The sequence below is a fragment of the Cucurbita pepo genome, chromosome 3 (assembly GCF_057944985.1).
Source record: "Cucurbita pepo subsp. pepo isolate OVF chromosome 3, ASM5794498v1, whole genome shotgun sequence".
NCBI lineage: Eukaryota > Viridiplantae > Streptophyta > Magnoliopsida > Cucurbitales > Cucurbitaceae > Cucurbita > Cucurbita pepo.
Window position 1 is genome coordinate 1,170,375 of NC_141800.1, and position 19,738 is coordinate 1,190,112.

General features: G+C 36.1%; 5 protein-coding genes across 5 annotated transcripts; 3 read left to right on the forward strand and 2 right to left on the reverse strand.

Moving 5' to 3' along the window:
• Positions 1–394: 394 nt before the first annotated feature.
• Positions 395–1,077, reverse strand: PSK3 (PHYTOSULFOKINE 3 PRECURSOR). The gene is made up of 3 exons (XM_023672448.2): positions 844–1,077; positions 704–774; positions 395–615 (listed from the first exon to the last, which is right to left on the reverse strand). Exons 1-3 carry the CDS (start codon positions 950–952, stop codon positions 502–504), a joined length of 294 nt encoding a protein of 97 aa, XP_023528216.2. The 5' UTR covers positions 953–1,077; the 3' UTR covers positions 395–501.
• A 2,503-nt stretch (positions 1,078–3,580) lies between these two features.
• On the forward strand, positions 3,581–5,757 carry LOC111790142 (D-mannose binding lectin protein with Apple-like carbohydrate-binding domain-containing protein). Its single transcript, XM_023670973.2, has 2 exons — positions 3,581–4,675; positions 4,856–5,757. The coding sequence occupies exons 1-2, from the start codon at positions 3,841–3,843 to the stop codon at positions 5,509–5,511; spliced, it is 1,491 nt and encodes a 496-aa protein (XP_023526741.2). The 5' UTR covers positions 3,581–3,840; the 3' UTR covers positions 5,512–5,757.
• A 2,571-nt stretch (positions 5,758–8,328) lies between these two features.
• Positions 8,329–9,631, forward strand: LOC111791624 (uncharacterized). The gene has a single exon (XM_023673030.2). It carries the CDS (start codon positions 8,399–8,401, stop codon positions 9,407–9,409), a length of 1,011 nt encoding a protein of 336 aa, XP_023528798.2. The 5' UTR covers positions 8,329–8,398; the 3' UTR covers positions 9,410–9,631.
• A 2,474-nt stretch (positions 9,632–12,105) lies between these two features.
• LOC111791807 (fructose-bisphosphate aldolase 6, cytosolic) lies at positions 12,106–14,034 on the forward strand. The gene is made up of 3 exons (XM_023673289.2): positions 12,106–12,265; positions 12,757–12,984; positions 13,045–14,034. The coding sequence occupies exons 1-3, from the start codon at positions 12,238–12,240 to the stop codon at positions 13,863–13,865; spliced, it is 1,077 nt and encodes a 358-aa protein (XP_023529057.2). The 5' UTR covers positions 12,106–12,237; the 3' UTR covers positions 13,866–14,034.
• A 2,212-nt stretch (positions 14,035–16,246) lies between these two features.
• Positions 16,247–19,006, reverse strand: PTL (Duplicated homeodomain-like superfamily protein). Its single transcript, XM_023670720.2, has 3 exons — positions 18,385–19,006; positions 17,166–17,712; positions 16,247–17,054 (listed from the first exon to the last, which is right to left on the reverse strand). The coding sequence occupies exons 1-3, from the start codon at positions 18,816–18,818 to the stop codon at positions 16,467–16,469; spliced, it is 1,569 nt and encodes a 522-aa protein (XP_023526488.2). The 5' UTR covers positions 18,819–19,006; the 3' UTR covers positions 16,247–16,466.
• Positions 19,007–19,738: the final 732 nt, after the last annotated feature.

The window sequence follows — 19,738 nt, forward strand, 5'->3', positions numbered from 1 at the left end:
AAGGGGTTGGAAATAATAATTGTTGATTATTGGTGCATGGCGTTCACATGGAAAAGTAGAGCTACAATAAATCTTATTAATCTTACTTTTCCTATATTGTTTTGTTTGCTATTCTTTATGTCCCAACAACATCATTTCTGTCCCATCTCTTATCCCAAAAAAATTCGTACCTTTTTTCCTCATTATTGTAGCTTCGTTGACTAAGATTCGTTTCTTTTCTTTTCTTTTTTTTAATTTTTTCACTTATTACTATTTTTTTAATCAGAGTAACAAAAAATATAATCATATAATAATAAGACGTATAAATTTATATTTTTTGAAAGTTTAAAAGCTAAATTAGTATTTCAGACGTAAATTTATATTTTTATGAAGTTTGGATATAAAATAACCATAATTATTGTAAATAATAGTTTATATCATATAATAAAATGATAAAAACAACAACAACTCCTGTAGTATTTGGATGTGTACATAAAACATATCTTTAAATTACTATTTGATTCAATGCTTCACATTCTGTGTGTAAACATAATCCAAGTGTGCTTCTAACATCATCTTCCTCTTCTCCCATCCTTCTTCTTCTTCTTCTTCTCCCTTCTCCCTTCCTCCTACCATCTTCAAAACAAAATCAGAAGCCATTAAAATCCAAACAACAAAATTGGTAGAACAACAACAAATAAATTAATTAAGGCTATTTATTTACATGGGGGAAATCTGCCCATGAATCTGCTTGAACCACTCCATGGGTGAGCTTCTCGTGGGTTTCCCCTAGACCTGCAAATTTTCCGGGAAAATCAAATATAGAGAGAATAAAAAGGAAGGATTTTTTTATGTGGGTCTTACCCTGTTTGGCTGCTGGGAATCGGGCAGAGGCTGATTGGGAAAAGAGAAGGAAAATGAAGAGAAAAGAGAAGAAGAAGAAGAAGAAGAAGCCATGGGAGCTCTGGTTCATTTTCTAAGCTTCTCAATAGAGCGAGAGACAGTGTGTGTTTGTTGCTGTTTTCAAGTCACATGGAGACACCCAAACAGAGCAGTTCTGGGGTTATAAAATGCCACCATTCTTACAAATACCAATGCCCACTTTAATTCCTTTCCTTTTTTTCTATTTCTATTATTTATTTGTTTCTTTCCTTTTTTTCTATTTCTATTATTTATTTGTTTCTTTCCTTTTTTTCTATTTCTATTATTTATTTGTTTCTTTCCTTTTAATTAATAACATTACAAATTCTATCCCTAAATTTATATCTGTTGACCAAATATATAATTTTAATTTCCCAATAAAGTTTATCATTTTAGGTATGTAATTTAACCTTCTTCCTTTTTTAATAATTACAATAATAATATTACTATTATTGCTTCATCTACGCATTTCAATTTTAAATAATTGATATATATTCACTTATTCCAAATCATATTTTTAAAAATAGGAGAAAAATAAAATAAAATTGAAAAGTAGTTGAAGAAGTCAAAGCTTAGGACTGCGGCATGGAGGACAACAGCTGTCCGCCATAGCCAAAATCATTCAACCTTTCTCTCTCTTATTTTATTATTTATTTATTTTGTTCTCAGAGTTCGCACGTGACAACCAAATTTGAAACAGTTTAATACCACAATCGGAATTTGTTTTTTATTTTTTTATTTATTTATTGGTATTATTATTATTATTACTGGAGCTGTTTAATTAATTTAAAGGTCTTTCTGACAAAAGTTACTGAAAGAAGGAGAAGATGATGCCATATTCATGCATGCATACCATCCATTTTCTTGCATTGGGAATTGGTTCCAAATGATATTTCTATTTTCATTTTATGCTTAAATATATATACCAAAATATTATCACCTTTATATTATTTTAAAACCTCCAATAAAAAACAAAAATAAAAATATCTTCGTGTCGTATTTAAAAAATATCATTAATACTCTTAAATTAAAAAAAATATATATCTATGAACCCTTCGTACATATATATATATATAATTTTATTTAATTAAAATTTGGTATCAGATACCAAAGGCAAAAGAAGAGGCTAGGTCTCAAAGAAAGAAAAAAAGGCTTTTGAAAAAGTGAGATTCTTTTGATATTTTCATGTTGTACAAAGTTTTTAATTTGGCCTTAATTTATGAAAAATTTCAGTTTAAATTATATGAATTTTGTGAATTTGGCCACTAATAAAAATAAATTTTGATTGGTTAATACATTAATTATTTTCAATATTGCAATTTTACGATTCAAATTAAACAAAAAAAAAAAAACCATTTAATATTGTTTATTATGGGCTTCACTAATTCCTAATTTTTTATTATTATTATTGATTGTATTGAGGGAATTTGGACTGGGCCGAAACCAGAATAAAAAGCCCACTATACCCTGCAGCTTCAATAGTCTTAGGCCCGATAATAATCTTAGGCCCAATAATAGTCTTACGTTTGGGCCTTTGAAGATCCCGACATGGGCCCTCGCAAAAATAAATGAACAATAGTCTTATATCATGATTTATCTTAAATTTAAAATTATTGATTAATTTCTTAGTTATTTTGGAGTGATAATTCTCTGTTAAATTAAAGTAGCACGGTCCACAAAATACGAGCGATATGTTATTTATAGAGAAGAAAAACGTGTTATGCATTACCATAGAATATGTCAAATACTCAGATCTTTAAATTCATTTTTAAATAATTTCTTAAAAGATAAAAATAATAAAAATAATAATAATTGTAAAGTCGACCATATGGACTTTTAAAAAATGTGAATGAATGAGAGAGGATCGGGCGCACGCCCTTTATTTAGGTCAACTGTGCATTAAAATAACTCCATAATTAATTTCCTCTCTCAATGTCTCTTTTTCAATTAAAATAAAAATAAATTATTGTATAAAACCTCGAGAAATGTTGAAATTTGATAATTAAATTATTTTTTAGGGTTAATTTTTGTAGCCATGAAGAATGTATACTTGTAGTAAGCATTTAATTAAATTTAAACGTGAAAATTAAATTCCCATGGTTATTTTTTGGACCAATAATTTAATAAAATAAATGGCAGTCTTGAAATTAGAGAGACAACCAGTTGGCGGCCATGGATCACGAGTCAATTAGTTCGACTGGGCACCAACCCTTCACCCATTTTTTTCCCTTTTGGGTAGTTATGACATTGAAGAAATGGGGTTTGACTTTGCATTTAATTTTGGTTTGACTTCTTTGCGTTTACTCTCCGTGGTTTCACAACCAACCATTTCCCGACATTTTATCCACATTTATCTACCAAAACAGCTCATAAATTCAAGATGTTCCCCAACACATTTCAAGAGTAATCTTCGTAGTTTATGACCATAATAAATAGTCACTAGGTATATTTTATGGTCATAATTAGCCTAAACTCTAGATTATCATCCACCCAAAATTTGTAACCATAAAAAATATTTTTTAAAATTCATATTGTAGCCATCCACGAAATTTATTTATATGATCTATTTATGATTCGAGATTCCAAGGAAGGTTGAATGCAGAAGAAAATTAATGATACATTTTGGAAAGTGGGGGCATAGGACGGAACAATATATGGCACTCACACTGAGCACTAGATTTGAACTTTGGTTTTAGGTTTCCATTACATTTCCACCATCTTTTTAATTATATTTTTCGTAGTGCGTAAAAAAGGAAAAAACATTTTCATAAAGATTGTAGATTTTGAAGCTGAGAATATTATAATATCATATAATTTTGCCTTTTTTGGTTCATCGTGCTTAGAGATCATCCACTGCCATTCATTTACATTTGTATATATCTTCCCTAACTCTTCACTTTCTTTTCCGTTGTGTCTCTCTGTTTCTGTTCCGTCGCAAGTATGTGCGGACTGATCACCAACTCGGCGGTGACTCACTCACGTGCCGTTTTGGCGCTTGTTTTTATCACTCTTTTCCACTTTCTCATTTCGGTATCTACGGCCGCGACTCGGCAGGAACTCGCTCGCGGCTTCACAGCCTCGCCGGACACGGCGGTCCGGTCGTTTCAGCCTCTCTTAAACGATCCAACCGGAAACTTCTCGCTGGGTTTCCTCCGAGTTGAGGAAACTCAGCTTGCCGTCGTGATTCTCCACGTGGCGTCGTCGGAGACAATCTGGACCGTTAATCTTACAACCTTACCGGCCTGGACCGACCGTGCTCTGTTCCGGTTCGATGGCGGTTTTGTACTTTCCGATGCGGATGGGAGGGTAGTTTGGTCAACTGATACCGCCGGAGACCGGGCGGTGCTCCTGAACTCGTCGAATTTACAAATTCAGCTCGCCCGTGATCCGCCGGTGGTTCTGTGGCAGAGTTTTGACTTTCCGGCAGATACCCTGGTGGAGAATCAGAATTTCAGCTCGGAAATGGCGTTGATTTCTTCGAATAGAGCGTATTCGGCCCGATTGGGGGCCGATTTTATCGGACTGTATGCAGAGTTTAATGAAGGGAGGACCCAAATTTATTATAGACACAGAGCATTGCAAGCAAAAGCTCAGGTAATTCCCGGCGGTGGACCGATTCATCTCCAGCTACATTCCGATGGGTATCTCGGTATGTATCAAAACGGCACCGTTCCGGTGGATTTGCAAGCCTTCAATACTTTTCAGAAACCGGCGAATGGGTTCCTCCGACTCCGGCTGGATACCGACGGCAATCTCAGAGGCTTCTACTGGGAAGGTTCGTCAAAATCCATTTCAAAAGCTTTCTTTCCGTTAGTTTACATCAAAATCAAGCTAAATTATACAATATTCGATATTTTATTTTATTTTTAAAATTTTACTGGACCGTTCATGAAATTAGTTTTAAAAAATTAAAAATAAAATACAAAATTAACAAATATATTTAATTTTTGAACAGGTTCCAAATGGGATTTGGTTTACGAAGCAATATCGGAGCAGTGTGAGCTTCCGAGTCCCTGCGGTTCATGCGGTTTGTGCGAACCCGGCGCCGGCTGCTCATGTCTGGACAACCGGACGGTTTACACCTCTGGCCAATGTATTCCGGCGGATTCCGGCGACTTCTGCGGAAATGGGGTCGCAAAAAAAGACTTCTGGGTTCTGAGAAGGAGCGGAGTGGAATTACCGTTCAAAGAGTTAATGAGCTACCGAACCGGGTTCACCAAGGACCAATGCGAGAGCTTTTGTGAAACAAATTGCTCCTGCTGGGGCTCGCTCTACTACAACGCGACCGGGTTCTGTTATCTGGTCGACTACCCGGTCCAAACGGTGGTGGCGGTGGCCGATGGAACAAAAACCGGATACTTCAAGGTCCGGCAAGCTCCATCGAGAGCCAAATTAAAGGTGGGTCTCGAGATCGGACTCGGAATTCTGGCCGGAATCGTAGGAATCGCGGTGGTGATCCTCGGGTTCGCTAGTTACCGACAGTGGAGGCGGCGGAGAGGAATCGGGCGATTTTTCGAAGACGATGACGGGTCGGTTTCACCCGGCCCGTATAAGGATCTTGGATCCGCGAGTTTTAAATCCATTGAGATGGGTAGTGAATTTGTTCGGTGACGTAATCAGTGACGTCTTTGCGGGCTTTAGAAATGGGAAACAATAATCTTACCGACAGTGATGTAGACGCCGACCAGTTTGCATAGTTGTGGTGGGTCCCCATTTTTATTATTAATTTTTTTTTGTCTTAATTCTAGCGGAATAGTTGGCCACCCTGAGAAATATAGATTCTAGAAAGGAGCCACTATTTGACTTTTTGAATAACATTATTGTAAATTTAATTAATAACAACATATCATAACTCAATCACTAAGTTCATATAATATACTCTTATTATAGTTGTTTACTTTATTAAATATTTTTAAACTTTAAGTCATATTTTGAAATTATCATGTATTTATTAAAGTGGGTAACTAATGGAATAAATTTATATACAATAGGGTTTAAAAGTTTAATTTCTAAAGATAGAAATTAAATAATCATCCAACCATTCAAATATTAATATATTATTTAATCCCTTTTTTTAGAAGGTTGTTCGTAATATTCAATTATGTTGCACCATATGTAGTATTTTAAAATATTATATTTGATTGTTGTCTTATCCACTTGGATTATTATTTGTTCATTTTCTTAAATTACTAAATTAAAAAAAAAATGTATACATAATCACGACATTTCTTTAATCGAGAGTATCTATCAAAGGAAGATTAGAACATTAACGTTTAAAAATACATATATTAATATTTTAACTAGCTACGTTGTTATTAAGCTAACGATATATATATATATATCGACAAAATAAATGTTTACAAATTTTCATTTAATTAGAATAATTAATTTTAAACTAGAACTATATGCAGCCTTTGAAACAAAAAGAAGTTGGATGAGAGGATTTATTCGGTTTATTAAAAGTATTTAGAAAAACAATTATAAATAGGAAGAAGGGCCCAATTAAAACATGATCCATGATATGGACGCGGCCCAATTCCTTGGGCCCATTACAAAATTGGGCTGGTCCGAACACGGCCCAGTCCACAATCCTCTTCCTCCGGCTGAGTCCGTCTCTGCCCGGTGACCGCCGCACACAGAATCTCAATGGCGGCGTCGAACTATACTCTAGTTTGACTTTTGGATTTGTAAAGGTCAACTTTGTTTGTTCTTTAAATAATGTGAGCCATTTAAATTAGTTCCTTTTATATGTCCTTTGGAAAAACAAAGTCGGTTTGTTATTTTGTGTATAAAAAAGAGTTTTTGTTTCATAGCCATCTTTTATGGGATTCCTTTACCTTTCTCATATTCCTTCTATGGAATCATTATCTCGTACCAAAATTTCATTAATTTGTTTATACTTTTTTTCGGGAACTAAATTATATACTACTTCCTCATTAGCCAACTCGATATTATAAATTATAAATTTATAACATAGTTGCGCGTTTAATAATCACAAGTTCATAAGTTTTTTTTTTTTCTAGGACTTATGAAAAATATAATATTTTACGAACAACAAAATTATTTAATATTATATTATTCAATTTCCACGTCACCTAGAATATTAATTTGAGCAAACAAATTCCCAAATTTGGAGTATTTGGTATAATTGAATTTCAGCAGTAAATAAGCGAATTGATTAATGGAAGAAGTAGATGGGTAATAAAACAAACAGAAAATTCGGCGTTTCATTATCTCTGGAATAAAACGGAAAAAAAAAAAAACACCTTAATTATTATTTTACTCGAAAAAACGTTTCGAAGAATATAATAATAATCGTCTACGGTTGCAGTAGATAAAAATTTAGGAAGCGTTCTTAATTGGGTGGGCCCAGATATCACTATCAACCATTCATTCTCATCATGCCATAACTTGACCCCACGTGGCACCACGTTGTTCTTCCTTTAAATCCTCCTCCTTGCTTCTCATATTTATTTAATTCAAATTGCTTTCTGTTACTTTCTCCAAAAAAATATAATAATAAATTTAAAAAATTAAAGTAGAACTTTTAATCTAATTTAATAGAAAAAATTAGCATCACTTTTAATATTTTATAATTCCTTGGAAATATTCTAGAATATATAATTTTATAAATTAAATGACATTTCAAAGTTTATATATATATATTTGATATACGTCACATTAAACCCACGTCTCAATATATTTTATTACTCAAATTGGAAGTATCTTATATTTTTATTTTGTTAAGTCGATCTTTCTTATATAAAATGAAAAGTTGTCTACTTAACGACAATTACCTATTAACATATAAATAAATGTTTATAATTGTCCGAATCCTAAGAGTAGTTATAAAAAAAAATAAAAAATCTACGTTCACTATCGTATTAACGTAATATGTTTTTTTCCTAGATTTTCATATTATTATATTTAAATTGACAGTTTACATATTCCGAAAAAGAAAAAAAAACATTAAAAGTTGAAAATCATTACAAAATTGATATTTTTCATTTCAATTGAGAAAGTAGGAACCTAACCTTTCTACATTTGCTCAATTTAATTTCCCATACAAAATTAGGGAAATTTTAAATAATGTATAAAAAGAAGTGAAATTTTAAGATTTTTTATTTATTATTATTATTATTATTATTATTATTTTGGATAAACATAATAATTTTGATAGACAAGGACAGAGAACATAAAAGGTGGGATTTTGTGACATATTTGAATATTAATTATTAGGAATTCTTTATGGTCTGAGAATCATATTTATTTTTCCTTAAGACAAGAACATGGATTTCATTATCTCTCCCTTTCTCTCTCTCTCTCTCTCTCCTCTCTCAAAAATCTATTTTTTAAAAATAAAAAATAAAAGATAATTAAGTTTAAAAAGAAAAAAGAAAAAAGAAAAAAGAAAAAAGAAAAAAGAAAAAAGAAAATGCAAAAGTTCGTGTGGTTTGAATAGAGATGGAAAAAGCAGAGTAAGAGAAGAGAAGCAGACATGGAAGGAAGCCATAAGAAGCACAACAAAAACTCCCTTTTTTCATCTTCACTTCTCCTCTTCCTTTCTTTAACCTTCTCTTTCCCTCTCTTCTTCTTCGTCTTCTTCCCCATGAGGAGAAGCATTGCCACCTGTTACAGTGAACACGCCGTCAAAGTCTCCGATTCTTACTGCTCCGGCCCTTCCCCTCATCCCCATGTCCCTTCCCATAATCTCCCTCTCTCTGTTTCTTCCGTTTACACAGCCGACCTCTCAACCCCCCACCACCACCACCACCTCCTCCTCATTCTTCTCCACTGGACCGCCCAACAAATGGGTCAAGCCTTCACCATCAAAATCAACTCTGTTTCCCATCCAATTCAAACCCCCAAGGGCCTCAAATCCTTCAAATCCTCTAACAATTCCCACATTTCGATCTTTTGGGACATCTCCGACGCCCGATTTGATCCCGGACCCGACCCGGCTTCTGGCTTCTACATCGTTGTCACTGTGGATTCCCAAATTGCGCTGTTGATCGGTGATCAGAGGGAGAAATTCGTGAAATTGGGGATTTTGAAACCGGATTTCGATACCCATTTCCCCAAATTCTCTCTGGTTTCTCGGAGAGAGGAGTTTTCCGGTTACGATTCGGTTTTCTCCACCAAGGCTAGATTCTCCGACAGCGGTATCCTCCACGAGATTTCGGTCAGCTACAGCGGCGGGAAGGAATTGAACAACCAGAGGCTGGTAGTGTTAATCGACAAGAAACAGGTGTTTGAAGTAAAGAGATTGAGGTGGAATTTTCGAGGGAATCAAACCATTTTTTTAGATGGGTCGGTAGTTGACATGATGTGGGATGTTTACGACTGGCTTTTCCGCCCCGAATCAGCGGCGGAGACCACGGCGGCGGTGGCGGCGTTCATGTTCAGGACGAGGCGTGGATTGGACAGTCGGCTGTGGCTGGAGGAGAAAACGAAGCAAGAAAAGCCCGGGTTTTCTCTGTTGATTCGAGCTCGTAAAAATCCAGATTAATTAAAAAAAAAAAAAAAAAAAAAAAAAAAACAGAAAGAAATTAGTTTTAATTTTAATTTTAATTTTTTTTTTGTGTGATTTTAATTTGGATGAATTTATTCTCTCTCTATGCTCACTCAACTCAAGAGGGAAGTATGTTGAATGTGCTTTTCTTTAGACATGGGAAGTTCCTATTCTAACTTGTATAATTCTTATCAAATAAAAATGTAAATTTCAAGCTTATTTTATTATTTTCTTATTACGAACAATTAAGAAAGAAATTAGTAATTTAAAATGATAATAAATGCATTAACAAAATTGAAATGGGAATTGGGCCGATTGATTGGGTAATAATATTTGGGCTTTTGGCCCATTTCTCTGGACTCTCAAACCTTTCACGAAAGCCCAGATTCGTCTCCTCTCAAAACACGCTTCTAACAATCACCATTTTTTCAACTCTTTTAATGAGTTTAAATACGTTTAAAGCTCAATAATAATTAAAAAAAATAATAATTAAAAAGTATTTTTTTATGATTTAAATATTTTTATATCAAACTCACTTTTCCATAATTTTATACCATAATTTAATTGCAAATGTATACTTTAATTTTTGCATTAATTTAATTTATGAAAGTTAGGATTATATTCTTAATTTGATATAAGGACTTTGTTACAACTAGGAGTGGTTGTTTTCTTTAGTGTCCCTCAATAATAAAGCATATGATTCTGTCAATTACTTTATATTAAAAGAGAATATATTAATTAAACAAGTAACAATAGAATAGGGTGCAAAAACCAAGTTGAAACATGGCATAAAATAATTTTAATGAAAGAGAAAGGTGTCATGTTCACACAATTAAAGCATCCTTAAGCATGCTTAAAGTGACATATAATTTAATTAATATAAGGTGTAAAGAGTATATAGTATATAGTATTTTTTTTTTAAAACCATACAAAAGTGTTATGTATTGTAATGTTAAATTATACTATTAACTCTACTATAATATAAGCAAATGTATAAAAATCTTATACTATTACTGATCTCAAGTCTGATTCATAGATGATTCTTATATATGGTTAAGCACAAACACAACCTAGGTTAGATTTGCGAGATCCTACATTGGTTGGAGATAGGAACAAAACATTCCTTATAAGAGTATGGGAACTTCTCCCTAACATTTGCGTTTTAAAATCGTGAGGTTGACGATGATACGTAAAGGGTCAAAGTGAACAATATTTAGTACCGATGGGCTTGGACTATCACAAGTGGTATCAGAGCCAGACACGAGGCGCTGTACCATCAAGGATGTTGGACCCTCAAGGAGGTGGATTGTGAGATCTCACATCGGTCGGAGAGGAGAACGAAATATCCCTTATAAGGGGTTGAAAATCTAACCAGACACCAGACACTGTGTCAGGAAGAACATTGGACCTCCAAGGGAGTGGATTGATGGATTGTGAAATCTCACATCGGTTAAAAAGGGGAACAAAACATTTCTTATAAGGGTGTGAAAACCTAGTTAGACATGAACCACTGTGTCAATAAGGGTGTTAGACTCAAAGGGAGTGGATTGTGAGATACCACATCGATTGGAGAGGGAACGAAACGTTCATATAACTCTTACATGAAAGTTATACACTTTCGGAGAAAGATAAATTTGGTTAGAAGAGTAGACAAATTCATTACGTCTCGATTTCCATCAAACTCTTTAACTCACCTGCCTACAACATTCTTTCTAATATATCTGCAAACATTTCCTCATTGTCTTATAAAGACGATTATATTTTTCTATACAGTCGTAAGACAATAGTGAGCCACACTAATGGCACATGCACATGTCACGATCACTAGGTTGGTTTTTTTAACTTAGATGAACTAACTCTTAGGTACGTTCCCTACCAAATTTCTTATGCACTAAAAGTACAACAAACCAACCTAATTAGTTCCACTACCAAATGACTGAATATTCGTTTAACTAAGATATTTAAAATAGATGTTCGATCGACTTGTAAAGACCATCTCAAATGCCATTCAACTATTTTACGAAACACAATTAAATCATACTCGGTGCATGTAGCCACTCGTAACATGTTGGTATACTCTCTATAGATACGAACCTAGCATATGTCCAGAGCCCAGACGGAAGGTGGTCTAAATTGTGAGCTACAAATGGCGACACTCATAACCAAAACAAGCAAAACCCCTGGGTCTCTCAAACCTACTGTGGCCCATTGGCTCACTCATTTCCCCCACAGTTTTTTTTTTTCTCTTTTTTGTCCCTCCAAACTTTGACCTTCCATGCCCATAGATTTTAACCTTTTTGGAAATCACATACATTTGTCTATTTTCCCATTATAACCTTCTATCTATATAATTTTGTAAATATTAAATCGACGATGATAATATTTTTTTTAAAAAACTATATTATCGATTAAGAAAAAAAAATTCAGTAAGTAAATGGTAAGAAAATAAATATAATTTTTGTTACGATTTTAAGGTATAAAAATCTATTTAAATTATATTTTAACTAAACAAAATAAATGAATGAAGGCTGTAAATGTTGCATATGGAATGAGAATTAATACTATTTGATGTTCTGGAATATTCTTAGGATCCCAAGAGTGGAGGGGTAAATAGTAAATTCGCACTGATCTACGTGGAAATCCGTCTTTTCTTGCGGAAAAAGAAAGCGCCAAAACTAGTGGCGATGATTTCTTTCTTGTTTCTGCCAAACTGCTTGATATAAACGCAGAGCAGCGAAGCTCCTTTCAATTCACTGCGCTCTCTGCTTCCATCTCTTCACTCTGCTTCTTCAATTTTCTACGTTTAATCCTCATTTCCTTTGAGAATGTCTTCCTTCAAGAGCAAGTACCAGGGTAATTCATCCCTTTCTCAAACACTTTCCATTCCTGCTTCTTTGATTTCCTCTGTTCCGATCATAATTTCATTTGGCCTTTTTTCTTATATTCTATAAGCATTTCTGCTTAATGTGTTCGTTGATCTTTGTCTTTTGGTTTAGTTTCTCAGATCTGGAGTCATTGTTCTTCTGTTTTCAGTAATTGGGTTGCACTCTGTTTGATCATTACTCTGTTTTTCTGTCGAGATCTCGAGTTAATTTGCTCGTGAATTTTCATTTGATTGTGTCCGATTACCCTCTGTTTTCTTAATTATAAGGATTGCATTTCAACGTTTGAAGCAGGAGTTTCGATCCATTTTAGCCATGATTCATTGTTTTGAATTTGCAACTTAATTGGGTTTCCTCTGTCTGTCTGTCTGCCTCTCTGTTTTTGTATGGAAGTTTCTGGGTTGTGGGAACAGTAATAATGGGAATAAATCTCTGGTTTAAAGGGAATTCTTGTCCATGCAGATGAGCTCATTGCCAATGCTGCCTACATTGGCACTCCTGGAAAGGGTATCCTTGCTGCTGATGAATCAACTGGTACCATCGGCAAACGTCTAGCAAGTATCAATGTTGAGAATGTTGAACTGAACCGACGTGCGCTCCGGGAACTCCTCTTCCTCACGCCCGGCGCCCTTCAATATCTGAGCGGAGTTATCCTGTATGAGGAGACTCTGTACCAGAAGACAGCGGCAGGTAAACCGTTTGATTTTGGGTGTGTTGATGTTTAGCTTTCTAATTTGATTATTTCTGCAGGCAAGCCGTTTGTTGATGTGTTGTTGGAAGGCGGCGTGTTGCCTGGCATCAAGGTCGACAAGGGTACTGTTGAACTTGCTGGTACTAATGGCGAGACAACCACACAGGGTCTTGATGGCCTTGCTCAGCGCTGCCAAAAGTACTACCAAGCCGGTGCTAGGTTCGCCAAATGGCGCGCTGTCCTCAAGATTGGCCCAACCGAGCCCTCGCAATTGTCTATCAATGAGAACGCTTATGGCCTGGCTCGATACGCTGCCATCTGCCAGGAGAACGGCCTTGTTCCTATCGTTGAGCCGGAGATTCTCGTGGACGGTCCTCACAGCATTGAGAAATGCGCAGAGGTGACAGAGCGTGTTCTTGCTGCTTGTTACAAGGCTCTCAACGATCACCACGTCCTCCTCGAAGGAACCCTGTTGAAACCCAACATGGTAACCCCTGGATCTGACGCTGCCAAGGTTGCTCCAGAAGTGATCGCTGAGTACACTGTGCGGGCTCTACAACGCACCGTCCCTCCAGCAGTCCCTGCCATAGTTTTCTTGTCGGGCGGACAGAGCGAGGAGGAGGCAACCGTGAACCTGAATGCGATGAACAATGTGAAGGGGAAGAAGCCATGGTCGCTGTCTTTCTCGTTCGGACGTGCCCTTCAACAGAGTACTCTGAAGGCATGGGCAGGAAAGGAGTCGAATGTTGTGAAGGCCAGGGCTGCTTTCTTGACAAGGTGCAAGGCCAACTCGGAGGCCACGCTTGGAACGTACAAGGGTGATGCCAAGCTCAGCGAGGGTGCGGCAGAGAGTCTCCATGTCAAGGATTACAAATACTAAATATGGTTGTATGTTGAGGGACAACAATAAGCCTTTTGTTTGAGGCATTGTTGAGTGAGCTGCTCTGCTTTCCTTTTCTTTCCGTTGTAAAACAAATGAAGAAAAAGCTACCGTTATTTGTGTTACCAAATAACTCAAATGAATCAATATCATTAATTCTCCTCGATAATATTATCATTCTCTTGGGCCGATCCTATTATCCAGGCCCAAGACCAAGCCCAAATACATTAATTATTTGTCGGGGGTGCAGAGAGAGAAGGTGACGTTGGAGTCAGTTAAGGTGGGTCTTCTCAAAGTCAAAGAGGTATTTATTATTTAAATATTCTGAGAAGAGAGATAAGGTGAAGGACCATTAAGAATGGAAGCGAGTGAGTGGAAGTTTGAAATTGTGAAAGGAAAGAGGGCGACAATGGCAGATATCCATATTCAGAAGAAGTGTTTTGTGAGTGAAAGTGGAGACCAAACCCCTTACAAGTGTTAACTCACATCTCTCTTCTTTGCTGCCCTCTTTCACAACTCTTATCCCTTCCTTATTCAACCATGATGTAATCCTCCATTTCTATGTCTCTCTTTCTTTCTACACCGTTACCTCTCGACTAGTGTCTACCGGGTCGAGGTGGTCAAAATACTTGCAAGTTATCCCGACCCAGATCGCCAAATTTGTTGGGAGGGAATCCCATAATGACTAATTAAGGAGAGGATCATGGGTATGTTGTCATGACAGCTTATACTCAAAGTGAACAATATCATACCATTATAGAGATTCATGATTTCTAACACAGTCTCAATAGAATCCTCAAATGTCGAATAAAAAAATTGCGAGTCTCGAAAGTGTTAGTCAAAAGTGACTCAAGTGTACTTTATTCGAGGGCTCCAAAGAAGGAGTTGAGTCGTGATTAAGGGGAAGTTGTTCAAGGCTCCATAAAGCTTCAAGGGAGGCTATATGGTGTATTTTGTTCGAGGGGAGAATTGCTAGGAGGGAGTCCCATATTGGCTCATCTCCAATGTTACAGCTTTTTTTTTTTAAGAAAGAGAAGGAATCTTAGGTTATCTCTTTGAATCTATAGATTTATAAGAAGTAAGTTAACTCTCATTTTCTAAACACTCATTACCGAACTTAGATTAAAAAAACATACACATAAGTCGATGAGATATTGTATGTAAAAAGTACGATTAAAGAATATTTAAACTTAAGATTAAAATAATAATGTAAATCTAGGGATTCGAAGAGAATGATTGAAGTGATTAATTAATCATTTATTTAATTTTTTTAATAATATGTATTTTGTAATTATTTATAGGAAAAGCTGTTGGCATCTCCAATAGTAATAAGGACTCATTGGAACTATTTTGTTCAAACACACACTCTATAGTCCATCTCTGCCACATCCTTAAAAACGACATTTTTTCATTTAAGGAACCTCATGTTTGTCCAAACCTAATCCATGCATTATTTTCCCTATTGTGTCATACTCTTAAAAATAACATTAAAAATTTCGAAATCCACCACGGTTTGACTCTTGGTCCTTTGTAAATAATATTTAGCTCATAAATTTATTAAAATTCAAAATATAATTTAAGGACTCGAGTTTAATATATCATAAATAGACTCATCCTTATTAACGTTATTATGTTAGGCTATGATAATATTAACGTTATTAAGAAACTTAAATCTGATTGATGTCTATTTTTAATTAATTGTAAAATTGATGTTTTTTTTTTTTTTTTTTTTTTTTTTTTTTTTTTAATGGTATGTAATAATGGAAGAAGACACTGGTGAGGAACAGACATATTTGTCTTCTCAAAGATAGAAAATTAGCAATAAATTTAGAAAGCACATGCATAGCAGCAAAAATTGACCATGCAGACATATATATTATTATTATATATTTCCTTTTTCTTAATTATTTGCCGTTAAAATTAGAAAAAAAATAATAATTTGGATGAAAGTGCAACCGCTAAATCTCACCACTAGCAGTTATAGTTCGTTTTGACTCGTTACATATTGCCGGCAGTCTCACAGTTTTAAAATGTTTCAACTAGGGAGAAGTTTCCACACTCTTATACAGAATGTTTCGTTCCTCTCTCCAACTGATGTGAGATCTCACAATCCACTTCTCTTGGAGGCCAGCGTTCTCACTGACACATTGTTCGGTGTTTTGACTCTTATATCATTTGTAACAGTTTAATCTTACTGCTAGCAGATATTATATGTTTTGACCCGTTACGTATCACCGTCAGCTTCACAATTTTAAAACATAAATACTAATGAGAGGTTTTTCCATACTTATAAATAAGGCTTCGTACCCATCTCCAATCGATGTGAAATCTCACGTAAAGCTTCGTAATTTATGAATAAATAATAGAGAAAAAAAAGAGGGGAAAAAGAAAAACAATATTTGATTTAATTTGCAATAATAATTGTTGGATGAAGAAATCCCAATGAACTTAATATAATATATTCAATAATTATCAAATCCCAACAAGCTAAACCCTAGACCAGACACTGAATCTCTCTCTCTCTCTGTCTCTGACCATGTAGCTGTAATGGATTCCATTGTCAAAGTCTTTCAAGTTTTGCATAATGACTTCATCATTAGCTCAACTTTGGTCACTTCCATTGTTGAGTTTCAGACCAAAATTTTCCCACAAACCAGATTGAGACTGATCACCTTCACCCATCAAGAACCGAAAGCAACTATCTTGCACCACATGGCTGCCTCCGCCCCCGCCGCCCCCACCGCCAGCGTTCGAGCTGTTAGGACTTTGTTCTTTGATCTCGGCACCACCGCTGCAGGGTCCTCCACCGCTGTAGAGGGAGGAATCTGTTTGGAAGTAAAGATTGTAGGTGGTGGCTGATCTTGAATTCTCCTTGCGTTTCTTGTTGCCTTCATCTATTGTTTTCCTTTGGTAATTATTGTTGTCTACTAGTTCTCTACCGGTGTTGTTGTTTAGTATTTCGCTCCCGTCTTCGTTTTGGTTATCGCTGTTATTCCGATGACGCTCCGGTGCGATTAATCCGTGGTCGGGCGACGAGTTGTAGTCTCTCAATTCTCGTCCCGTTAGCCTTTGCAATGCCTCCATTAATGCTGCATCTCTAGCCTCTATCCATGCTCTCTCCTTTGCCCAAAAGCTCCTCTCTCGGTCCATCCTCGACACTTCTTGTCTCCTCCATTCCTCCTCACGAATCTGAAAAAAAAAAACACAAATAATTGGATCAAAGGATTGCAAATTCAAATCCAAATTGAAATTGAAATTGAAATTGAAATTGAAATTCATATTCAATGCGTTGTACAATACCATTCTATCCTTTTCCTTTTGTTCAAGAGTTTTCATGAGCTTCTCCAACCAAGCCTCTTGTTTATCAATGAGCTTCCTCATTTGCGAGTCGATAAACTGTTTGATCTTCGCCTTCCAGCATTTCCCGCCTCGTCGTTTCCGTCTCTTCTCGACCGAATCGTTGTCCATAATGCCAACCGAGCCGAGGTCATCGTTGTCATCAGACGAGGCTGAGGTTTCAAACTCGGACGTGTTAGAGAGGCTGAGGCTGTCACAGTAATGCTTCTGTTGAGCTTCGTAGCTCATTGGTAGAGCGATGGTCGGATTGTTAGTCCCATTTTGTTGGAAGCTAAGGTTGCTGTCTCCAACAAAATGGGAATCTGGAAGTTGAGCTGAATTGGTTGTTTCACCATAGAGAGCTTCCAACTGCCTGAAGAATCTGTAGTTCTTACCATCTTGTCTTCCAGCTTTGCCTTCCTTTGTCTTTTTGTAATATTTATACAAATTCTCAAACTTTTCTCTGCATTTTTTCCCACTTCTTTGATAATTGTGTTCCTCAGCCATGATTCTGAAACAAAAACAACATCTTTTTAATCAACAAACAATTTTTATTAATGATTCATGTCAGAAACAAAAAAAAAAAAAAAAAAAAAAAACCCTAGATTTCAAAATCACATTTGCCCCCAAATTCTAACAAAATCTTCATCTTTCTTGCTCAAGAACCAAAATCAAAGCCAAGAACTATGCATTTTTCAAACAATAAACAAGAACAAAGCTTTGATCAATTTCAAGATCACCAAATTGGGTTTCAAAAACCCTCTAATTATATTATTATTATTTCAAAAAGTGAAAAAAAAAAAAGAAAAAAAAAATGGAAACTTTGGAGTGAAAGACAGTGGCACAAGTCCTGTCTCTCTTCTTTCTAGAAAGTAGATTCTAAGACAACGTTAAGAAAGCAAACCAAGCAGCTGAATTCATGTAGAGTGTATGGTCATTTTCAAAATTTAAAAACATTGGAAACCAAACTCAAAACCCTCTTTAAAAAAAATTAAAAAAAAATCAAAAAAATCAAAACTTTTCTTCTTTTGAGACACGAAATTAGAAAAGGAATGAACACCCAATCTCAAATTCCGGAACTTGTTGTGTATTAATGAACATGTTTGTTTGTTTGTTTTAATTTATGCTCCAAAAGAAAGAATCAGGGAGTTTTAAATAACATGAAGATATTATAAATAGATACCTTGAAACTTCATCCCAAAGGGGTCCTTTTTGGTTGGCTTCTTTGAACTTAGAATCGAGTCGAGATCTGATATCCAAGAGAGTGAGAGTTTCCTGGCGAGGCCATCGGGGCGTGGCGCAGTCGGCAGCGAGTGAGGCAGTTTCGAGTTCGAAGGCGGTGGGAGCTGTTGGAGCGGAGACGACGGCAGGGGGCGTGGCAGTGGAATCGGAGCGGAAGTCGGGGAGAGGATCACGTGGCATCATCATGATGAGGTCGTAAGGGGTATGATGGTGGTGGTGGTGGTGGCGGAAGGCGGCGGCGGCGGAGGAAGTGGAGGAAGAGGAGAAGAGATCATGGTGGGGAATTGAGGAAGAAGAGGGGAAATGGGAGCGAGATGGAGGTGTAGTCATGAGGTGGCGGAGATCGGAGAGGGCATATTGATCATCCATTTCCATGGGAAGCTTGAGAGTGTGAGATAAAAAGAAGAGGTGAAGAAAAAAAAAAAAATTAAAAAAAAATGGAAAATTAAAAAAAAAAGGGAAGAGAAGAAATGAAAGGGTAGCGGCAGGCTCGGATCTTGTCGTCCACGAAAAAGCTAGAATTTACGCAGTGGAGTCAGGACGATGGTCCCATGTCTATGTCTAACACTCTCTATGTTCTTCTTTTCTCTCTCTCTCTCTCTCTCTCTCTCTCTCTCTCTCTCATATAATTTCATTCCGAGAGGGCGCGAGTTAGATGTAAAGGTTAAACGGCCGAGCATGAGCTAGAACTATATTAGCTATTGTCTTCTTTGAATTTTTCCTTTCGGACTTTCACTTAATGTATTTAAAACGCATTTGCTAGAGAGAGTTTTTCACACCCTTACAAATAATGTTTCGTTCTCCTCTTCAACTGATGTAAGATCTCACGATTCACTCTTTTCTGGGGCTAGCATCCTCGCTGGTGCTAGTACTCGTTCCCCTCTTCAATAGTTGTGGGTTCTCATAAAAATAAAAGGGTTTGTGAGATTCCATGTCAGTTATGGAAGAGAACGAAACATTTTTTTTTACGAGAGTGTGGAAACCTCTTACTAACCTATACGTTTTAAAAACTTTGAAGGAAAGTCCAAAGAGGACAATTTCTGTTAACGGTGGACTTGAGGTGTTACAAATAATAACAGAGCTAGATAGTGGACGATGTGCCAACGAGGAGATTGAGCCCCGAAAGGAGGTGGACACGAAGCGGTGTGCCAGCAAAGACGTTAGGCCCCAAAAGGAGGCGGATTAAGGGTCCTAGATCGATTGGAGAAGAGAACGAGTGCTAGCGAGAACACTGGATCCGAGGTGGATTGTGAGATTCCACATCAATTGAAGAGGAGAATGAAACATTTTTTTTT